Consider the following 17,613-nt stretch of genomic DNA (forward strand, 5'->3'; position numbering starts at 1 on the left):
TTTCGAAGGGCTGGACTGCTGCATGATGGAGAGGAGGACACCACGGCCCTTCTGAGGGTGTTCGACTCTGACACTGACAACGAGGATTTGTTTAGTTTTGAAAGTGACAACGAAGGAAAGGAGCTGAGAGTGGATGATGAAGCCATCCTGAGCCTGTTCGTTTCCGACACTGGAGAAGAGGACTTTGGTGGTTTTAGTGCGCAGGAAGATGGTGGTGAATGACTGACTTTTCTTCTTGTTAAAGCCGTTCCTGACAATTCCCTTTGTGCATATTCTCTTACATATGATAAGTCAACATTGAAACACCTGCGGCTTTTAGTCAGGTGCGGCTAATGTATGTACAAAACAGGATTTTCCCCTGATTTTAGCTTGTGCAGCTAATATTCAGGTGCGCTTTGTAGTCCAGGAAATACGGTAAGTAAAAGTAGTCACCTGTGATCTTTAAAATGGTTCTGATGTGTGCTGCTGTTTTTAACTTTCAACATTTCTTTGCTGCCACTGTGAATAAGATTGTGTTCTTTGCTTAATTGAATAAAGGTTACACAGCCTCACTGGTTCATCTTCTGGTACAAACTGGTATTACATGGAAGTACAGCCCAAAACCAGTTCAGCTTGAGTTTCTTTTTTTTCTGGACATAAAGTCACGGCAGGTGTTTTTTCAAAGCTGGTGGACAGATTTAGTTCATTTGTGAGGTTTTAAGAGAAACTGCTGTGAAAATATTTGTAGTTTGGGAGAAAATGATTTAAGAGAAGATTTTACCTCAGCAAAAGATTAAATATGAATGAAGGATTGAAATTGCATATGCATATCTATACATGCAGCTTCCTAAATGTAACATTCAGAATTATTCACTGCAGCTCCAGAAATCAGAGCTACCTCATCAGATCCAAGTGTGGCATCAGCTGACACTCTTTACAGGAGATTCCATCTGAACTCTGTGGAGCCTGATCTCAAGGTTTTTAAGTCTGAGCCTGAAACCAGAAGAGGATCTTTCTCTCTCTTCAGATTCATTGTGATCCAGTGATTTCAGTCCTGCATGATCAGGCTGGTGTTTGCACAGAGCAGATAATGAAGTGAAGGTTTTTGCACATTGGTAACAGTGAAACAGTTTATTTACAGTGTGAAATCGTTTGTGCTCGGAGTATGAACTGAGATTCCTGAAGCTCTTGTCACACTGGTCACAGCTGAAGTTCACTTCCATGTGTGTACGTTCATGTTTGTTACTATGACCTGATTGTGAGAAGCTTTTGTCACAGTGTCTGCACTTGTATGGTCTCCCTCCTGCAGTGGTGAAGGATGACCCACACTGGTCACAGATGTGCTTTTTGACCACACTGTGGAAGAGGTCATGTATTTTTATAGTATTTGGTGTGTGGAAGCCTCTCCCACATTCTTTGCAGTAGTTCATTTTGGCACACGTTGATGTGCTTTTAGGTCCCGTTCGTGATTGGAGGTTTTTCCACAAAGGTCAAAGAGAAACGCTTTCCCATGTTCTTTGCTCCACTCCTAAACAAAGACATTGTAAATCAGGGAATACCTTCAACGTTTTTATCCTGAACGTCGCCTGAAACAAAGAGCATCTCTGCCAACGTCCAATTACATTTTACTGTTTACATTACAACACTCAGCTTACTGGGCAAAAATGAGTCTTCATTTTTCCAAACAGTTCATTCAGTATAACTCCATAAGTTTACTAATTAGACTTGTTCCAAACAATCAGGTTAAAATTACAAGATAAAAAATCAATACATCCTCACAGTAACTGCACTTCTAGAGTTACTTTCTGGTGTGGATCTGTTGGTGGCTTTTCAGCTGATTTGGAGCTTTAAAAGTCTTCTCACACAGGTCACATTTATAAGGTCTCTCCTCAGTGTGTTGTTGTAACTGTGCATCTGTTGCAAACAGTTTCCCACACTGATCACAGCAGGAAACATCAATTCCAGTGTGAATCCGTAGGTGAATATTCTGGTACTGTTTGTCACTGAAACTTTTTCCACAAAAGTCGCAGCTGTATGCGTTAATTCCAGAGTGGGTAACTAGATGCCTCTGTAAGTCGCTATTTAGAGCAAAAGCCTTACCACACAACTCACAGTTGTGTCCTTTAAATCAACTGTGGATGAGTTGGTGTTTTTTTAAGCTTCCAGCCTGGGTAAAAGACTTTCCACACAACTCACAGTTGTAAGGTTTAAATCCACTGTGGATGAGTTGGTGTCTTTTTAAGTTTCCACCGTCGGTAAAAGACTTTCCACACAAGTCACAGCTGTACGCTTTAACTCCACTGTGGATGAGTTGGTGTGTTTTTAAGTTTACAGCCTGGGTAAAAGACTTTCCACACAACTCACAGCTGTAAGGTTTAAATCCACTGTGGATGAGTTGGTGTCTTTTTAAGTTTCCACCCCCGGTAAAAGACTTTCCACACAAGTCACAGCTGTACGGGTTAACTCCACTGTGGATGAGTTGGTGTCTTTTTAAGCTTACAGCCTGGGTAAAAGACTTTCCACAGAAGTCACAGCTGTAAGGTTTAACTCCACTGTGGATGAGTTGGTGTTTTTTCAAGTGTCCAGCCAGGGTAAAAGACTTTCCACACGAGTCACAGCTGTAAGGTTTAACTCCACTGTGGATGACTTGGTGTCTTTTTAAGTCTCCAGCCTGGGTAAAAGACTTTCCACAGAAGTCACAGCTGTAAGGTTTAACTCCAGTGTGGATGAGTTGGTGTCTTTTTAAGTTTCCACCCCCGGTAAAAGACTTTCCACACAAGTAACAGCTGTAAGGTTTAACTCCACTGTGGATGAGTTGGTGTCTTTTTAAGTCTCCAGCCTGGGTAAAAGACTTCCCACACTCATCACAGCTGTAGGTTTTCTCTCCTTTTCTTCTGTGAGGTTTGTCGGCCTCCTGAGAGCGCTGACTTCTCGCTCCATGTTGGTCCTGCAGTGACAGAGATACAAACAGAGGCAGTGAGTGAAATGCAGTCGTGGAACAAACTGAAACTCCCTCCATTAGTGGAATCAAACATGTCAACAAACACATTGTTGGTGTGTTTCCACCACCTTCTGGTGACAGTATCACATTACAATGATATGCTACAATGAGAGTTGTAATGAAAATGACATTATTGAAGAAATATTGATCAGCAGAGAAAATCCTTTACGCATAAGAAATTTCAAGTTCAACTGATGATATTGTTGTTTCAAGGTGTGCTTATAAAATATGATCTTTGTATTTTCTTGTAACTTCTGTGGTTTTCGGTTGTGAATGTAGATTCTGTATATATGGAGGAGCCCAGGATGCAAAAGATAAAGCTGCTGTTAACATGTTTTTAAAAACACACCAGCTGTGCACACAGTTGGAGCAATATTGTAACTAGGGATGCAACGATACCCATTTTTCCAAACCGATACGATACCGATACTTGGATCTGAGTACTTGCAGATATTGAGTACAAAAACCGATACTTCAACCACACACAAGTTAAACTTAACCAGTAGTAAAGAAACGACCCCAGACAACTCTTTAACACAAACGAAACGTTTACTGAACACATCACAACGCATCCCTTTTTAAACTCAAATAATATTCCAATTCCTTAACCAAATGAAATACACTGTACTGTATAAATGAAATAATTCCCTTTCAAATTATATTACACAACCCAACTTATGTTATCACCTTTTGGTAAGTGACTCACTAATATACACTCCAAAACACGTTATATAAATCCACTAAACACACAATATTCACACATGGGCCTCACACACACTCACATTCACACTTGTTGCAGGCCTGTTTCTGCTCACGCCAGATGATGGAGAAAAATCCTCTTCTCCCCAGTAAGAGCACAAAAGTCTGACTTACAGTTCCGTTGCTCGGTAGGTCACCGTTCACCAGTCCCACACTAAATCCACTCCACGGTGGTGCGACCGTTGAAACAAAAAGTCACTTCACCCACACTCTGTTGCGAAGCTCTCACACGGTTAGCTTTCTAGTCACACACTCTTTTGTGCTAGTTAACCTCAGTAAAACTAGCCCAGTCTCTCACTTTGGTTCAGCTAACCTCGTGCATCTCTCTATGCCGTTCTCTTCTCCTCCTCCATTGCAACAGATACACAGGTCCCGTTTTATGCTACCTTCACGGGCCTCCAGAAAATTAGAACTCTGAACAATATTTAAACTCCATTCAGAGTTACATACCATAAAATAATACTTTATGATTAACATAACAGTTTGATTGCTCTAATTACCTGTATTTACCTTGTGACATATTACAGGGCAAATTACATTCTGGGTACAGTTACATCACATAACATCAACTGTGAACACCTTATGTTACCGTGGCGTTTAAGTCCATGGGAATTATGAGTATCTACTCCCAAATTCCCATCCGGGCTATATTATTATCGGTTCATGGTATCGCTTAACTTTTACAAGTATGAGTACACACACATTTTACAGTATCGGCCCCGATACCCAATACCAGTATCGGTGCATCCCTAATTGTAACTGTGATATTTTTCTCACCTTTTGTGTTGAAGTCATTGATTGTTTCCTCTGTAGTGGCTGAGCTGAGTCCAAATGGATAAAATTGTTCCTCCGTTGCACCACCAGACTCTTCTCCTCCTGTTAATCACCTGGGGGACACACACACAGCAGGATTTGTAAAAAGAGTTTTGATAAACACAATGCTGGACAGCAATGCTGTCATGTACACAAATACAGTGGGGCAAAAAAGTATTTACCGTATTTTCACGACCATAAGGCGCACTTAAAAGTCTTAGATTTTCTTCAAAAAGTACGGCGCGCCCTATAGCGCAGTGCGCCCTTTGTGTTGTAAGGAGGACGTAGTAGAGAACACCATGAGAACGCTAAAGGGTGAAGTGTGTTCGTTGACTTTATTGCACATACCTGTATAAAAGAACAGGCATGTGCGTTATGCAGGACACCGTTGTTTTAACAACCCTGAAAATGGCAAAGAGACACGCTTATGAAGCACAGTTTAAACTGAAGGCCATCAGCTACGCGGAGGAACATGGAAATCGAGCAGCGGCGAGAGAATTTAAGATTAATGAATCGATGGGTCGCAAGTGGAGGAAGCTGGAAAACAAGCTCCGACAGGTCAAGAATACGCAGCTGAGTTTCCGCGGACATAAGGCGATCATCGAGCAAAGAACGAGCGGGAGAAGCTTTTCGACGGTCACCATTCGGCTAAAAGCAGTTTCACTTTCACTTTTTATGAAACGGTGCCATTTTTCCATCTGGACCAGGACTACGGTAGCGCAGCAACTTCCAGCGGATTATAAGGAAAAGCTGGCCATCGTCCGCTCCTACTGCAGCAAACACATCGGCGACAAACACATCCAGCGATGGATGACCGATGGAGACCACAGTTTCACCAAGAGTGGAAGGCAGCGCCGGGCGAGTTACGCCACAATTTGCCAATGGATTGTAGATGCTTGGGCTAAGATGGCTGCTGGCACTGTTGTTCGAGCTTTCGCAAAAGCCGGCATCATTTCCGAGGAGCCGCACGGCACGGAAAGTGACTCTGACAGTGAAGAAAGTAAACCTGGCATGTTTGATGGAGATTTAGCGCAGCTGTTCAATTCAGACACAGAGGATGAGGACTTCGATGGGTTTGATTGATGATAAAAATGTGAGTACCAAACTTTGTTTTGCTCCTGCTTTATTTTTAAATACGCACACTTGTATGCTTGTGTGTTGTTGATGATGACGATTACTGGTAATAAAAATGTGAGTAAGGTACCGAACTCAGGTTTGCTCCCGCTTTATTTTTAAATACGCATACGGTACTTGTATGCGCCCTATGATCCAGTGCGCCTTATGTGTGTGTTAAATACAGTAATGGCACACATAACTGAGACTGCGCCTTTTAGCACAGTGCGTCTTATGGTCGTGAAAATACGGTAGTCAGCCACCGATTGTGCAAGTTCCCCCATTTAAAATGATGGCAGAGGTCAGTAATTTGCACCAGAGGTACACTTCAACTGTGTGAGACAGAATGTGAAAAATAAATCCATGAATTCACATGGTAGGATTTGTAAAGAATTTATTCGTAAATCAGGGTGGAAAATAAGTATTTGTTCACCTCAAACATGGAAAATGTCTGGCTCTCACAGACCTGTAACGTCTTCTGTAAGACGCTTTTCTGTCCCCCACTCGTTACCTGTATGAATGGCACCTGTTTGAACTCATCATCTGTATAAAAGACACCTGACCACAGCCTCAAACAGTCAGACTCCAAACTCCGCCATGGCCAAGACCAAAGAGCTTTCGAAGGACACCAGGAAAAGTATTGTAGACCTGCACCAGACTGGGAAGAGTGAATCTACAATAGGCAAGCAGCTTGGTGTGAAAAAATCAACTGTGGGAGCAATCATCAGAAAATGGAAGACATACAAGACCACTGATAATCTCCCACGATCTGGGGCTCCACACAAGATCTCATCCCGTGGGGTCAAAATGATCATGAGAACGGTGAGCAAAGATCCCAGAACCACATGGGGGGACCTGGTGAATGACCTGCAGAGAGCTGGGACCAAAGTAACAAAGGTCACCATCAGTAACACACTACAACGGCAGGGAATCAAATCCCGCAGTGCCAGACGTGTTCCGCTGCTGAAGCCAGTGCATGTCCAGGCCTGTCTGAAGTTTGCCAGAGAGCACATGGATGATACAGCAGAGGATTGGGAGAATGTCATGTGGTCAGATGAAACCAAAGTAGAACTTTTTGGTATAAACTCAACTCGTCGTGTTTGGAGGAAGAAGAATACTGAGTTGCATCCCAAGAACACCATACCTACTGTGAAGCATGGGGGTGGAAACATCATGCTATGGGGCTGTTTTTCTGCCAAGGGGACAGGACGACTGATCCGTGTTAAGGACAGAATGAATGGGGCCATGTATCGTGAGATTTTGAGCCAAAACCTCCTTCCATCAGTGAGAACTTTGAAGATGAAACGAGGCTGAGTCTTCCAACATGACAATGATCCAAAACACACCGCCCGGGCAACAAAGGAGTGGCTCCGTAAGAAGCATTTGAAAGTCCTGGAGTGGCCTAGCTAGTCTCCAGACCTAAACCCCATAGAAAATCTGTGGCGGGAGTTGAAAGTCCGTGTTGCTCGGCGACAGCCCCAAAACATCACTGCTCTCGAGAAGATCTGCATGGAGGAATGGGCCAAAATACCAGCTACTGTGTGTGCAAACCTGGTAGAAGAAGAAGAAGAAGAAAGTGTACTTTATTGGTCCCCGTGGGGAAAATCCCTCTCTGCATTTAACCCATTCACTCAGTGAAGCAGTGGGCAGCCACTGGGCGCCCGGGGAGCAGTGTGTAGGAACGGTACCTTGCTCAGGGGTACCTCAGGGTAGCTGTTCACGGGAATCGAACCCCCGACCTTCCGATCATGGGGCCACCACTCTACCTACTGAGCTATCCCTGCCCACTAAAGACCTATAGTAAACGTTTGACCTCTGTTATTGCCAACAAAGGTTATGTTACAAAGTATTGAGTTGTATTTTTGTTATTGACCAAATACTTATTTTCCACCCTGATTTACGAATAAATTCTTTACAAATCCTACCATGTGAATTCGTGGATTTTTTTTTTCACATTCTGTCTCTCACAGTTGAAGTGTACCTCTGGTGCAAATTACTGACCTCTGTCATCATTTTAGGTTGGGGAACTTGCACAATCGGTGGCTGACTAAATACTTTTTTGCCCCACTGTATGCTCAACTCCACCGTTGGAATCTGACAGTGTGGAAAAGTGTGAAAACATCCATGATCACCAACGGATGTCGAAGGGCTGGACTGCTGCATGATGGAGAGGAGGACACTGCCACGACCCTTCTGAGGGTGTTCGATTCCGACACTGACAACGAGGATTTCTTTGGTTTTGTAAGTGACAACGAAGGAAAGAAGCTGAGAGTGGATGACGTAGCCATTCTGAGCCTGTTCGTATCCGACACTGGAGAAGAGGACTTTGGTGGTTTTAGTGCGCAGGAAGATGGTGGTGAATGACTGACTTTTCTTCTTGTTAAAGCCGTGTCACTGCACCTGAGCCTAAAAGGTAGTCTGAATCTATTTTTCTGGTGTGCTGTAGGTTATTGTTATGTACTACATTTGTTACTCATTTATGAAGCACAGTACATGTTTCGTACTTGTAATTACCGCTACTTGTACATATACCTAAAAAGTTATTATTATATTTTTATATATTATATTTAAAGGTTGTCTTTTTGCGCTAGTAATGTTGTGGAGTTGTATTTTGTCTCGCATCAATTATATCGTGGGTTATATTGTTATCGCAAATTTTCAAATATATATCGTGATAAATATTTTTGGCCATATCGCCCTGCTCTAGTACCTGGTCAATCTTCAGTTCTCCTCTGTCTGCCTAGCTCTGTTTCTCCAACAGCGCACTTGCAGTAGTGATGTGTCGGTCGCGAACGAAACGGCTCTTAGAGCCGGCTCTTTGGAGTGAACGACGCGAGCCGGCTCCTTATTGGGAGCCGGTTTTTTTCTCTCTCTCTCTCTCGCACTTCTTTCCGCGTCACTCCGCACGCGAGCCTTGTGCTTTGCGCTGGAAAGAGGGGGGAGGGGCAGTAGTTACACTGGCAGTAACACAGGAACAGAGCCGGAGGGAAACAGCCAGGGACATCAACGTCACATTAGAAAGGTATAGTAATCATCCAAAACTATATTCAGTTGCGGATGATAAAGAATTCAGAAAGTTTATTCATGCAGGCCCAAATGGCAGAGAATATGCATGTTCTTTTTGTTTTCATATTTTAATTTATATTTAATTGTGTTGTGGTTTGCAGTGTTTTGTGTTGTTTCACTTTAAATTTGTTTAAAAGGAAAAAAGCTGAAAATTTAAATAGTTAAAAGTTGAAATGTAAATAGTTGGCTTTTGTATTATATTATTTATTTATTACATTTTGTGTGGAGTGAATAAATAAAAGTATATTTACAGTGGCCCCTAGAGACAAAGCATGTAAAAACTCCAAAACACGTACAAAACACAACAGAAGTGCTCCAGGATGCTCGGGCGCAGTGTTGAGCTTTTGTTACCTAGTGGCTACACAAGCCAGCAAGTACCAACGACCGGATTTGGTGTGTGGTAGTAACAGGTAAATGAACTTTTTTTTTAATTATTTGAATATATATGAGTGCTTGTGTATAAATACACAAACAATACACACATGCTTTCAGTTGTGTAATTTAAGTGATCTAGGTAGCTGTTTTGAAAGTTCAGTTAACGCTAGAAATGTGTTTTGGAGTTTGTACGTGTTTTGTCTCTAGGGGCCACCGCATATATTTATATATAAACATATATAAATAAAACCACTTTTTTTACATTAGTAATTCCTTTTGTGCATAATTTTATATTATTGTTAATAATAAATTAATTAAAGCAACAAAACAACCTGAAGAGCAGGTTCGGAGCCGAAAGAGCCGGCTCTTTTTAGTGAGCCGAGCTGAAAGAGCTGGAAATCCCATCACATCGTCACTGCGGGGCGATCGTGGCTCAAGAGTTGGGAGTTCGCCTTGTAATCGGAAGGTTGCCGGTTCGAGCCCCGGCTTGGAAAGTCTCGGTCATTGTGTCCTTGGGCAAGACACTTCACCCGTTGCCTACTGGTGGTGGTCAGAGGGCCAATGTCGGCAGCCTCGCCTCTGTCAGTGCGCCCCAGGGTGGCTGTGGCTACAAGCGCTTTGGGGTCCTTAGGGACTAGTAAAGCGCTATATAAATACAGGCCAACAATCATGTTTTTACGGTCTCAGCCTCAGATACTCAACAAATCAAACAAAGCTCATAAAAAAATAAACAGATGAACAAAAACAGTTTCTCTAAATACAGGCCATTTACCATTCACTAACTCGCAGGCAGTAGCTGCCCCGTCCTGCTTAGTGCCTGAGCTCAGATCATACCAATATTAGGATTTACGCACAGTCGTAAACACATACACATACAAATCCTGATTTACAAGTACAAAATATTTATGATCACATTTTGAGCCCATACTTGAGCTTTGCCCCAGAAAATGGCGCGTCAGGCCAAAATCCTTTCCACGCCCACCCCTGTGACATCACGCTCCAAAGCCCTTTGGCCTCCTTCTCAGCAAGCTTCCACTACTCTCACCCTGGAGTTGCGCTCCCCCAGGCTTGTACCTGTGGCTTCATGTCCTGGGGGTGGGGGCTGGTTGTTCTCCTGCCCTGCACCCCATCCTTTTGTTCATATTCCAAGACTATTTTTCTTTATGTATTCTTTCCCCCAGCAACCGCCATATTATGATGTTGCAAGCAATCACAAACTCTACAGTCTGTCTAACTCCAATGTCTACCAAGCAATCTATTATTCTCAACAGAGCTAAACTCAGCATAAACTGAACCCACATTAAAGTTAGCTCGATGCTTACCTTTAGACGAGCCCACAAACCGAGAGAAACTCCGTGATGAAGCTGGAACTCTTTCCAAACACAGGAAACAGATCAGGGAGCAGAGACCCACGTGGTTCACGCTGATCTCAGCTACGATCCAGGAGACAAGGGTGTGCAGATCGATGCAGATATCGATCCAAACGTTGGTAGTGGCATATGTTCCTGTAAGTTTACTACTTTACAACCGTTTCATTGAAAAGCAGCTCTCTCTGCTCGACTCCTCTCCTGCACACACTTTGCTCCGCCCCCTTTATCTGACTGCGCTGTGATTTGTTGCTGTGCGGTCACGTGACTCAGCTGCACAACGTAACCCAGTGGAGTGTTATTTCAAAAGTAGCGCCAATCTCCTTTTCCTAAACTCTTTTCCTTGGCCTCGATGAAAACGTCATCGTGGGGAGGACAATATGGAATCAGAACGATGCCACCTTGAACCGAAAAAAAATATTGAAACCGAAAAAAAATATTGTAACTGAAATAAATGTACTGAAAAATCTTGTATTGAAACCGAAAAAAAATTGATAGTGAAAAACAATTAATTGAAATTGTAATTTTTTTGTTTTCGCTTACAATTTTTTTTTTTCGGTTTCAATCCATTTTTTTTCGGTTTCAAACCATTTTTCAGTTTCAAACCAGGGGCGGAGCGTGGGGGTGGCTTACTGAGCTTAAGCCCGGATTGTTTTGTCAGAAGCCCGGGGTCTTTTGGAGTGTAATTTTTTCATAGTTAGATGCCTGGCTGACAACTGTATAAAACAAAAAGTACACACAATATTCGAAGCACATAGTGCACACTGTGGGAATTTACGACTGTGTGTGAATCCCCCCCTGATATTGGTATGATCCAAGCTCAGGCACTAAGCGACTGAGCGAGGGGGCGGGGCAGCTGCTGCCCGTCAGTGCGCTGTTGGAGAGACGGAGCCAGCCATACTAAGGAGAGCTTAAGTTTGACCAGGTACCAAAGCAAATCATTCGTACCGTACAAATAATGTAAATATGACGGTGCATCACGAAAGATTGATATCAAACTGATCACTTGACCAATATTACGTTACTTGCTGTTCAAGTGAATCAACAAATGGCGAAATGAAAAGCCGAACAAATGCTATTTTTTTAGAGAGTCTTAGCTTACATCTGTTTATTTCATATTTTCAGTTCTTACCCTCCCCGACTAAATCGGTTTCAGTTATGTACTGAAACATAACGGTGTGTTCACACCGAACGCGATGGACGCGAATAAAACGCCCCAAACGCCCCTAATTTGACGCGTGTACATTCGCGTCTCAACGCGTGTCCAAGAAAAATCCATCGCGCGTCAAAATATGATATTTTGACGCGCGTGAACCGGAAATGTGGGAGGAATGTGGGAGGGAGTTGTGCCAGACCGGTATCTTTGCAAGATGGCAGCTATCGAGCTAGCGCTTGAAGAGAGAGTCTCCCTTCTCTATGTACTGTGGAGAGCAGAGCAGCAGCGTAAAAGACGTCCTCGCCGTACCTGGGTCCATCAGGTCCTCCAGAGGCATGAGCAGTTTGGTGAGTTTCACCACTTGCTCCAGGAGCTGCGCCTGGATGACAGCCGATTCCAGCGCTATCACCGTCGGCCAGTTTGAGGACCTGCTTTCCCTCGTCGGTCCCAGCATTGCCCGCCTAGACACCAACTACAGACGCTCAATCCCACCTGCAGAGCGCCTGTCCGTCTGCCTGAGGTTAGTAAAACTATTTAATACGGTAGTCCTTTATTGATACCTGTGCTAATATGCTAATCCATCCAGTTATACACTGCTAACATGGATGTGCTATGCTAACAGTGAATGCTGTCGGTGTTTACTGAAAGCAAACTGTGGTACAGAGACGACTCTTTATAATATTTCTAGTGATACTCAGAAGGTCTCATCAAGTCCCGATTTAATTCGATTTATGCTGTTATCAGTGTTTGAATGATAGCATGGCTGTGGTGTCACATCAATGTATGCGCTCGGTGTTTGCTGATATCAAACTGTAGCATTAGGACCACTGAGTTAACCTTGTAGTGATACTCACTCCTTTTTATTTAGACCTGGTTTAATTCTGGGATAGTTGAATATTTGTATATAATCCCTGCAGCTGTCAGACTCTATAGCAGGGGTCACAGCCTTTATTAAAACAGAGTTAGATAAAACTGTGAACAGTTTGGTTCATCTCTAGTTACATGGTTCTATCTTGATAAGCTATGTCTTATCACAGATTAATTTTTCAAAAATATTAATGATTTAAGCAAGGAAAGGGCTACATGTCAACACACAACTCTTTATTTCTATTAATGTCTTACTTCATTCCTACCTGATTGACATGTTTAGGAATTGTGAGTGATTGGCTCACTGTAGTTGTGAAAGTTGCTACCAATCAAATTATGATATGTTAAAGTTAAAACAAAACACAACTGTTTTAGATATTATCTAATATACATTTTGTAATTATCCTTATAATTACAAAAGGTTTTATGTAAGATTCATGTTTTGTGATTTAAATCTGACATCACAAAAGTATTTTGGAATTTGAATAATGTATTTTGTAACTGCAGTACACATAATACTGATTTTGAACAATTTTGTCCAGGTTCCTTGTCACCGGGGACTCCTTCAGGACCATCGCGTTCAGTTTCAGAGTCGGTGTGTCCACGGTGAGCCAGATCACCCCCCAGGCAGCGACGGCCATCTGGGACTGTCTAGTGGACGACTTCATGGCTGTGCCTTCACCTGGAGACTGGCGGTCCATCACAGAGGGATTCCAGGAGCGCTGGAACTTTCCTCTGTGCTGTGCAGCTCTGGATGGGAAGCACATCCAGACAAAGGCACCCCATATATCATATAGGAGACACACACATTGATATACACTAAATATTCATTTCATTTCTTTTTTGTGGTGCCCAAATTGATGCACCTGCTTGATTTTGTTTAAACAATTATTGCACACTTTCTGTAAATCCAGTAAACTTCTTTTCACTTCTCAAATATCACTGTGTGTCTCCTGTATGATATTTAACTGACATTTTTTTATTGTAACAACCAACAATTTATACAGGAAAATAATGTCTATTAACAAGGTTGCCCAAACTTCTGCATCCCACTGTATCAGTATATTTTGTCATTAGTATAATATGAAATAAATTCTACATGTGTCAAGTCGTGTGCCAACATTTGCTGTGTAGTAGAACTGAGACATTAGTCATTATAAACATTTATTTGAAATAATATTAAAAGTCTCAAACAGAAAAACATTAAACATAAATATATAAAATATAAGTATTTACAGAGAGACAGGAATAAAAAGGACCAGCTGCTCTCCAGAGCAGGAACAAGGCTGAGGAGGAAATGCTCCATTGGAGACTGGTGTGGCCTCTTCAGGGACTCCAGGATGGCCAGCTCCACCGCCGATGGACCGTCCTGGGACCCGTCCCTCATCTGCCTCGGAGCCGTCCTCCTCTGTGGGCCTGTAAAACAGCACAAAACACAAAGAAATGAGAAGGCTGCTACTAGATTTTAATTTCAACATTGAAAAAAAAAAAACCAATAACAGGATATAATCAGATTGGTTGTAGATATTTAGTAAAGGTGATCACAAGGGAATCCCACCGACTAAAAAGGTATCAGTGCTTGCTGTACATATCTGTGGGTGCAGCAGCAGGAGCTCAGGGACTGGGGATGCTCTGCTGCAGAATCAGTTGGTTCTATCAATACAGTATTAAATGTTAACAGGTTGGATATAATAATCGTAGAGTAGACAGTGGTCCCTCATTTATTGCAGGGGTTCTCAGAATAACTAGCCCCTGGTCACAGTTCTCACAATTGATTCTCAAAGTGCAAACCTTTGTAGATTGCAAAACGTAAAAGTATTATTATGCCGCGGTTTGTCTTCATCTGCCCGCCACTTTCGTGCGCCTTTTTCCCTCGCGGTGCAGGTGTCTATTTCCGAATGAGGCTCATAGTTATGGGTGTTTTTGTGCTGTTTTTTCTATTGGACGCGATGGTTATCAAAACCAAACGTGATAAATTTGGCAAGCGCAGGAGACACGACATGGAGGAGATTTGTCAATCAGGCTGCAGAATGCAATGCTGTACTGTGCAATAAAAAATCAGCGAAAAAGCAAAGCAGTGACGGATGAACAGCGGGACCACTGTGTGCTGTTTATTAATAAACAATAAAATATATTCCTAAATGACAACATGCATAAAAGCAGAACGGTATTTGTACGTCAGTGGGAAAATAGCGGTGGCTTGCTAGCTTTTGTGCTGCTTCCCCGGGTCAGTGAAAACTTTCAAAAGAGAAATGAATGAACTTACCAGGTTGCCCGATCTCTTCACATATCTTCCTCCAAGCTCGGTCCTTTTTATTCCTGTCTCGGTACTGAAAGCAGCTGGTGTTGTACAGCTCCGAGTTGTTTGCTACCGCATTGATTAGCCTTCCCCTCCATTGAAGTATGAAAGGCTTTGGCTGGATCTGCCCCTTTGACCTAGGTAACAGCCACGTCACCAGGCTCCTGATTGGTTGTCGCGGCGCGATTTGACGCTGGAGTTCAGATTTTTCCAACTCGAGCGGTAGACGCGAAACGCGCGTATGCACAAAATGCAACACAAAAACTCACGCGCGTTTCACGCGTTGGCGTTTTCGCGACGCAAATCTGCTTCCGAATTTTCGCGGGACCCGCAATCGCGCGTCATCGCGCCTTTCCATTGACTTTACATGTAAACCTGACGCTCTATTCGCGTCCATCGCGTTCGGTGTGAACACACCGTAAGAATGGACATTAGAGGCTTCTTTCAAAGAAAAAACTCAGGTAAATGTTATTTTATATATTATGCTTTGTATGTTGTTCAGTATATTTCTATGCAAAACAAGAGGGATTTCAGTACACAGCAGGATATTCACATTTGTAACCAGATATTTACACTTTAGGGAGAAAACATAAAACATTTTTACTGCACAACATCAATTTAGAGTAAACTTTTGTTTTAGATAAATATTGAAATATATTTTGAATTAGTTAATGTCAGAATAAAGAGAGACAGAGCTTTCTGTTTTTTATCACTTTCATCAAATTTAGGAGTACATGTACACTAAGTTTATTGTTAATTAATAAGAAAACTCCAGACGATTCCATTCTGAGCTGAAGAAGCTTCTGATAGGTTAGTAGAGTCCATGTGAGTAAATTGGTGGCACACCTGTGGATGCATATAAGGCAAAACACAGAGCCTGTTTCTTTGACATGGGAAAATCAAGAGATGTCAACCAAAACACCAGAAAAAGAATTGTGGAGCTCCATAAGTGTGGCTCAGTTTTGAATACAATTTGGTGCCATTTGCAATTAAGAAATACAGATAGTTTCTCTCTTTACTCTTAAAGTTAACAAACATGTTTTTTATATTTATCAATCTAAAAAAAATAAACATTTAGTCTGATTTGATGTTACAATTAAAAAAGTGTTTGTGTTTTTATCTGAATAGTTTGTAAATGTCTGTATATTTGATGATTGTCAGCACAAAGAGCAAGAGAGAGGAACAGAGAGGAGAATGAGGACAGAACAGAGATGAACAAGAGCAGGTGAGACTCACATGTTAGTCAAATGGTTGTTTATCAGAAGTATCACCGTATCACAGGTCCTCATGTATCTCGTACCTAGTGTTTCTTTTTAGGTTTGTTATTTTTCAAATTCTATATTTATTAAGTTATGCAGGCTTGTTTGCACAACAAGGCTAAATAATTATATAAACTTTTCTCAATCTAAATATTGTACTTTGGTAAAATTAAAAAATAAATGTAGTGCAAGTCTATGATGATTTTTAGTGCTACTATCATCTAGTTCTGATTCTGGTTCTGTCTTGGTTAAGTCCCAAGTAGTCCTGATTTTGAACTGTTGTAGTCCAGTTTTAATTCCGGATCAGTTCTGGGTCTGGTTGAATTGGGGTTTAGTCCTCGTGTCTTGATACAACTCCGACTTTGTTCTGCCTTGCTGCTCAATTAAAAAACTAGTTTAAGGTGTTCTGCATATGAGATATATATTTTTCGCTATATGAAGTCATTCTTTTTTGAACAAAACTCAAAACAGAGCCTATTAATCTTTCAGTCATTTCTACCCCCCCCCCCCCCCCCCCCCCCAAGGGAAAAAAAAAATCCCACATACCCTTTTGGGCTAAGCCCCGGGTGTTTCAAATGTCTGGCTCCGCCTCTGCTTAACGGTCCACAAGGGCCGTGTACTCAAAGACCGCTAAGGCCGGAAGTGCGAGGCTTGTGAAATGCCGGTCGAGCTCCGTCGCGCTGCCCAGGTTGCCTAGCAACCATGATAATAACCGCTGGAAACGTTTCACACAGCTTTGTTTGAGAGAAATGAAGGAGAACATATTTTGTTCATTTGTTCGTTTGTTTCTACACGAGCTTTGTGTGATTTAATAAGTATCTGAGGCTGAGACCACATGACTGTAAAACATGATTGTTGGGCTTCATTTCTGTACTGAACAGTCATTTTAAGATTAGCTAGTAAATAAAAATTATGTTGTTCATGAGACTAAAGTCAGTGTAAATATGATATGGCCAATATTATAGTTATTATATTAATCATTATTAGTTATTACAGCAGTGAACTTGAACAATTCAAGTGAACAATTCACTACATACCGTACAGTAATGCCACTGTTTTGCACATGTCTCAACTCTGTATATTTTATATATTTATTATTGTTTACTCTATTTAATTTGTAAAATATGTGTACAGACACACACACACACACACACAGGAAAATATTTAGTATACACATCCAGAAATGCATATACTATTATATATTGTACATATATTTATTAGTTTCAGATGTAGCCATTCTTGTATTTTGCTGTTTACATTATTGTATTTTGCACACCTCTGTTGCTTGTGAAGCTCGCACACAAGAATTTCACTCACATGTGCTGTACCAGTGTACCTGCACATGTGATGTGACAATAAAAGTGATTTGATTTGATTTGGTAAATGGCCTGCATTTGTATAGCGCTTTTCTAGTCCATAGGACCCCAAAGCGCTTTACACTACATTCAGTCATTCACCCATTCACACACACATTCACACACTGGCGATAGCAAGCTACATTGTAGCCACAGCTGCCCTGGGGCGCACTGACAGAGGCGAGGCTGCCGGAAACAGGCGCC

General features: G+C 41.9%; 1 protein-coding gene across 1 annotated transcript; it reads left to right on the forward strand.

Annotated features, from left to right (window-relative positions):
- Nucleotides 1-11,649: 11,649 nt before the first annotated feature.
- On the forward strand, nt 11,650-13,908 carry LOC146673246 (uncharacterized). Its single transcript, XM_085402029.1, has 2 exons — nt 11,650-12,149; nt 13,039-13,908. Exons 1-2 carry the CDS (start codon nt 11,890-11,892, stop codon nt 13,307-13,309), a joined length of 531 nt encoding a protein of 176 aa, XP_085258155.1. The 5' UTR covers nt 11,650-11,889; the 3' UTR covers nt 13,310-13,908.
- The last annotated feature ends 3,705 nt before the right edge of the window (nt 13,909-17,613 follow it).

The sequence above is a fragment of the Rhamphochromis longiceps genome, linkage group LG3 (genome assembly GCF_057381845.1).
Source record: "Rhamphochromis longiceps isolate RC_006_pf linkage group LG3, R_longiceps_female_GT1.1, whole genome shotgun sequence".
In the NCBI taxonomy this organism is placed as follows: domain Eukaryota; kingdom Metazoa; phylum Chordata; class Actinopteri; order Cichliformes; family Cichlidae; genus Rhamphochromis; species Rhamphochromis longiceps.

Coding starts and splice junctions, on each gene's coding strand:
- LOC146673246 (XM_085402029.1), top strand. CDS start 11,890: ATGTACTGTGGAGAGCAGAGCAGCAGCGTAAAAGACGTCCTCGCCGTA. Junction 12,150..13,038: donor CGCCTGTCCGTCTGCCTGAG/GTTAGTAAAACT, acceptor AATTTTGTCCAG/GTTCCTTGTCACCGGGGACT.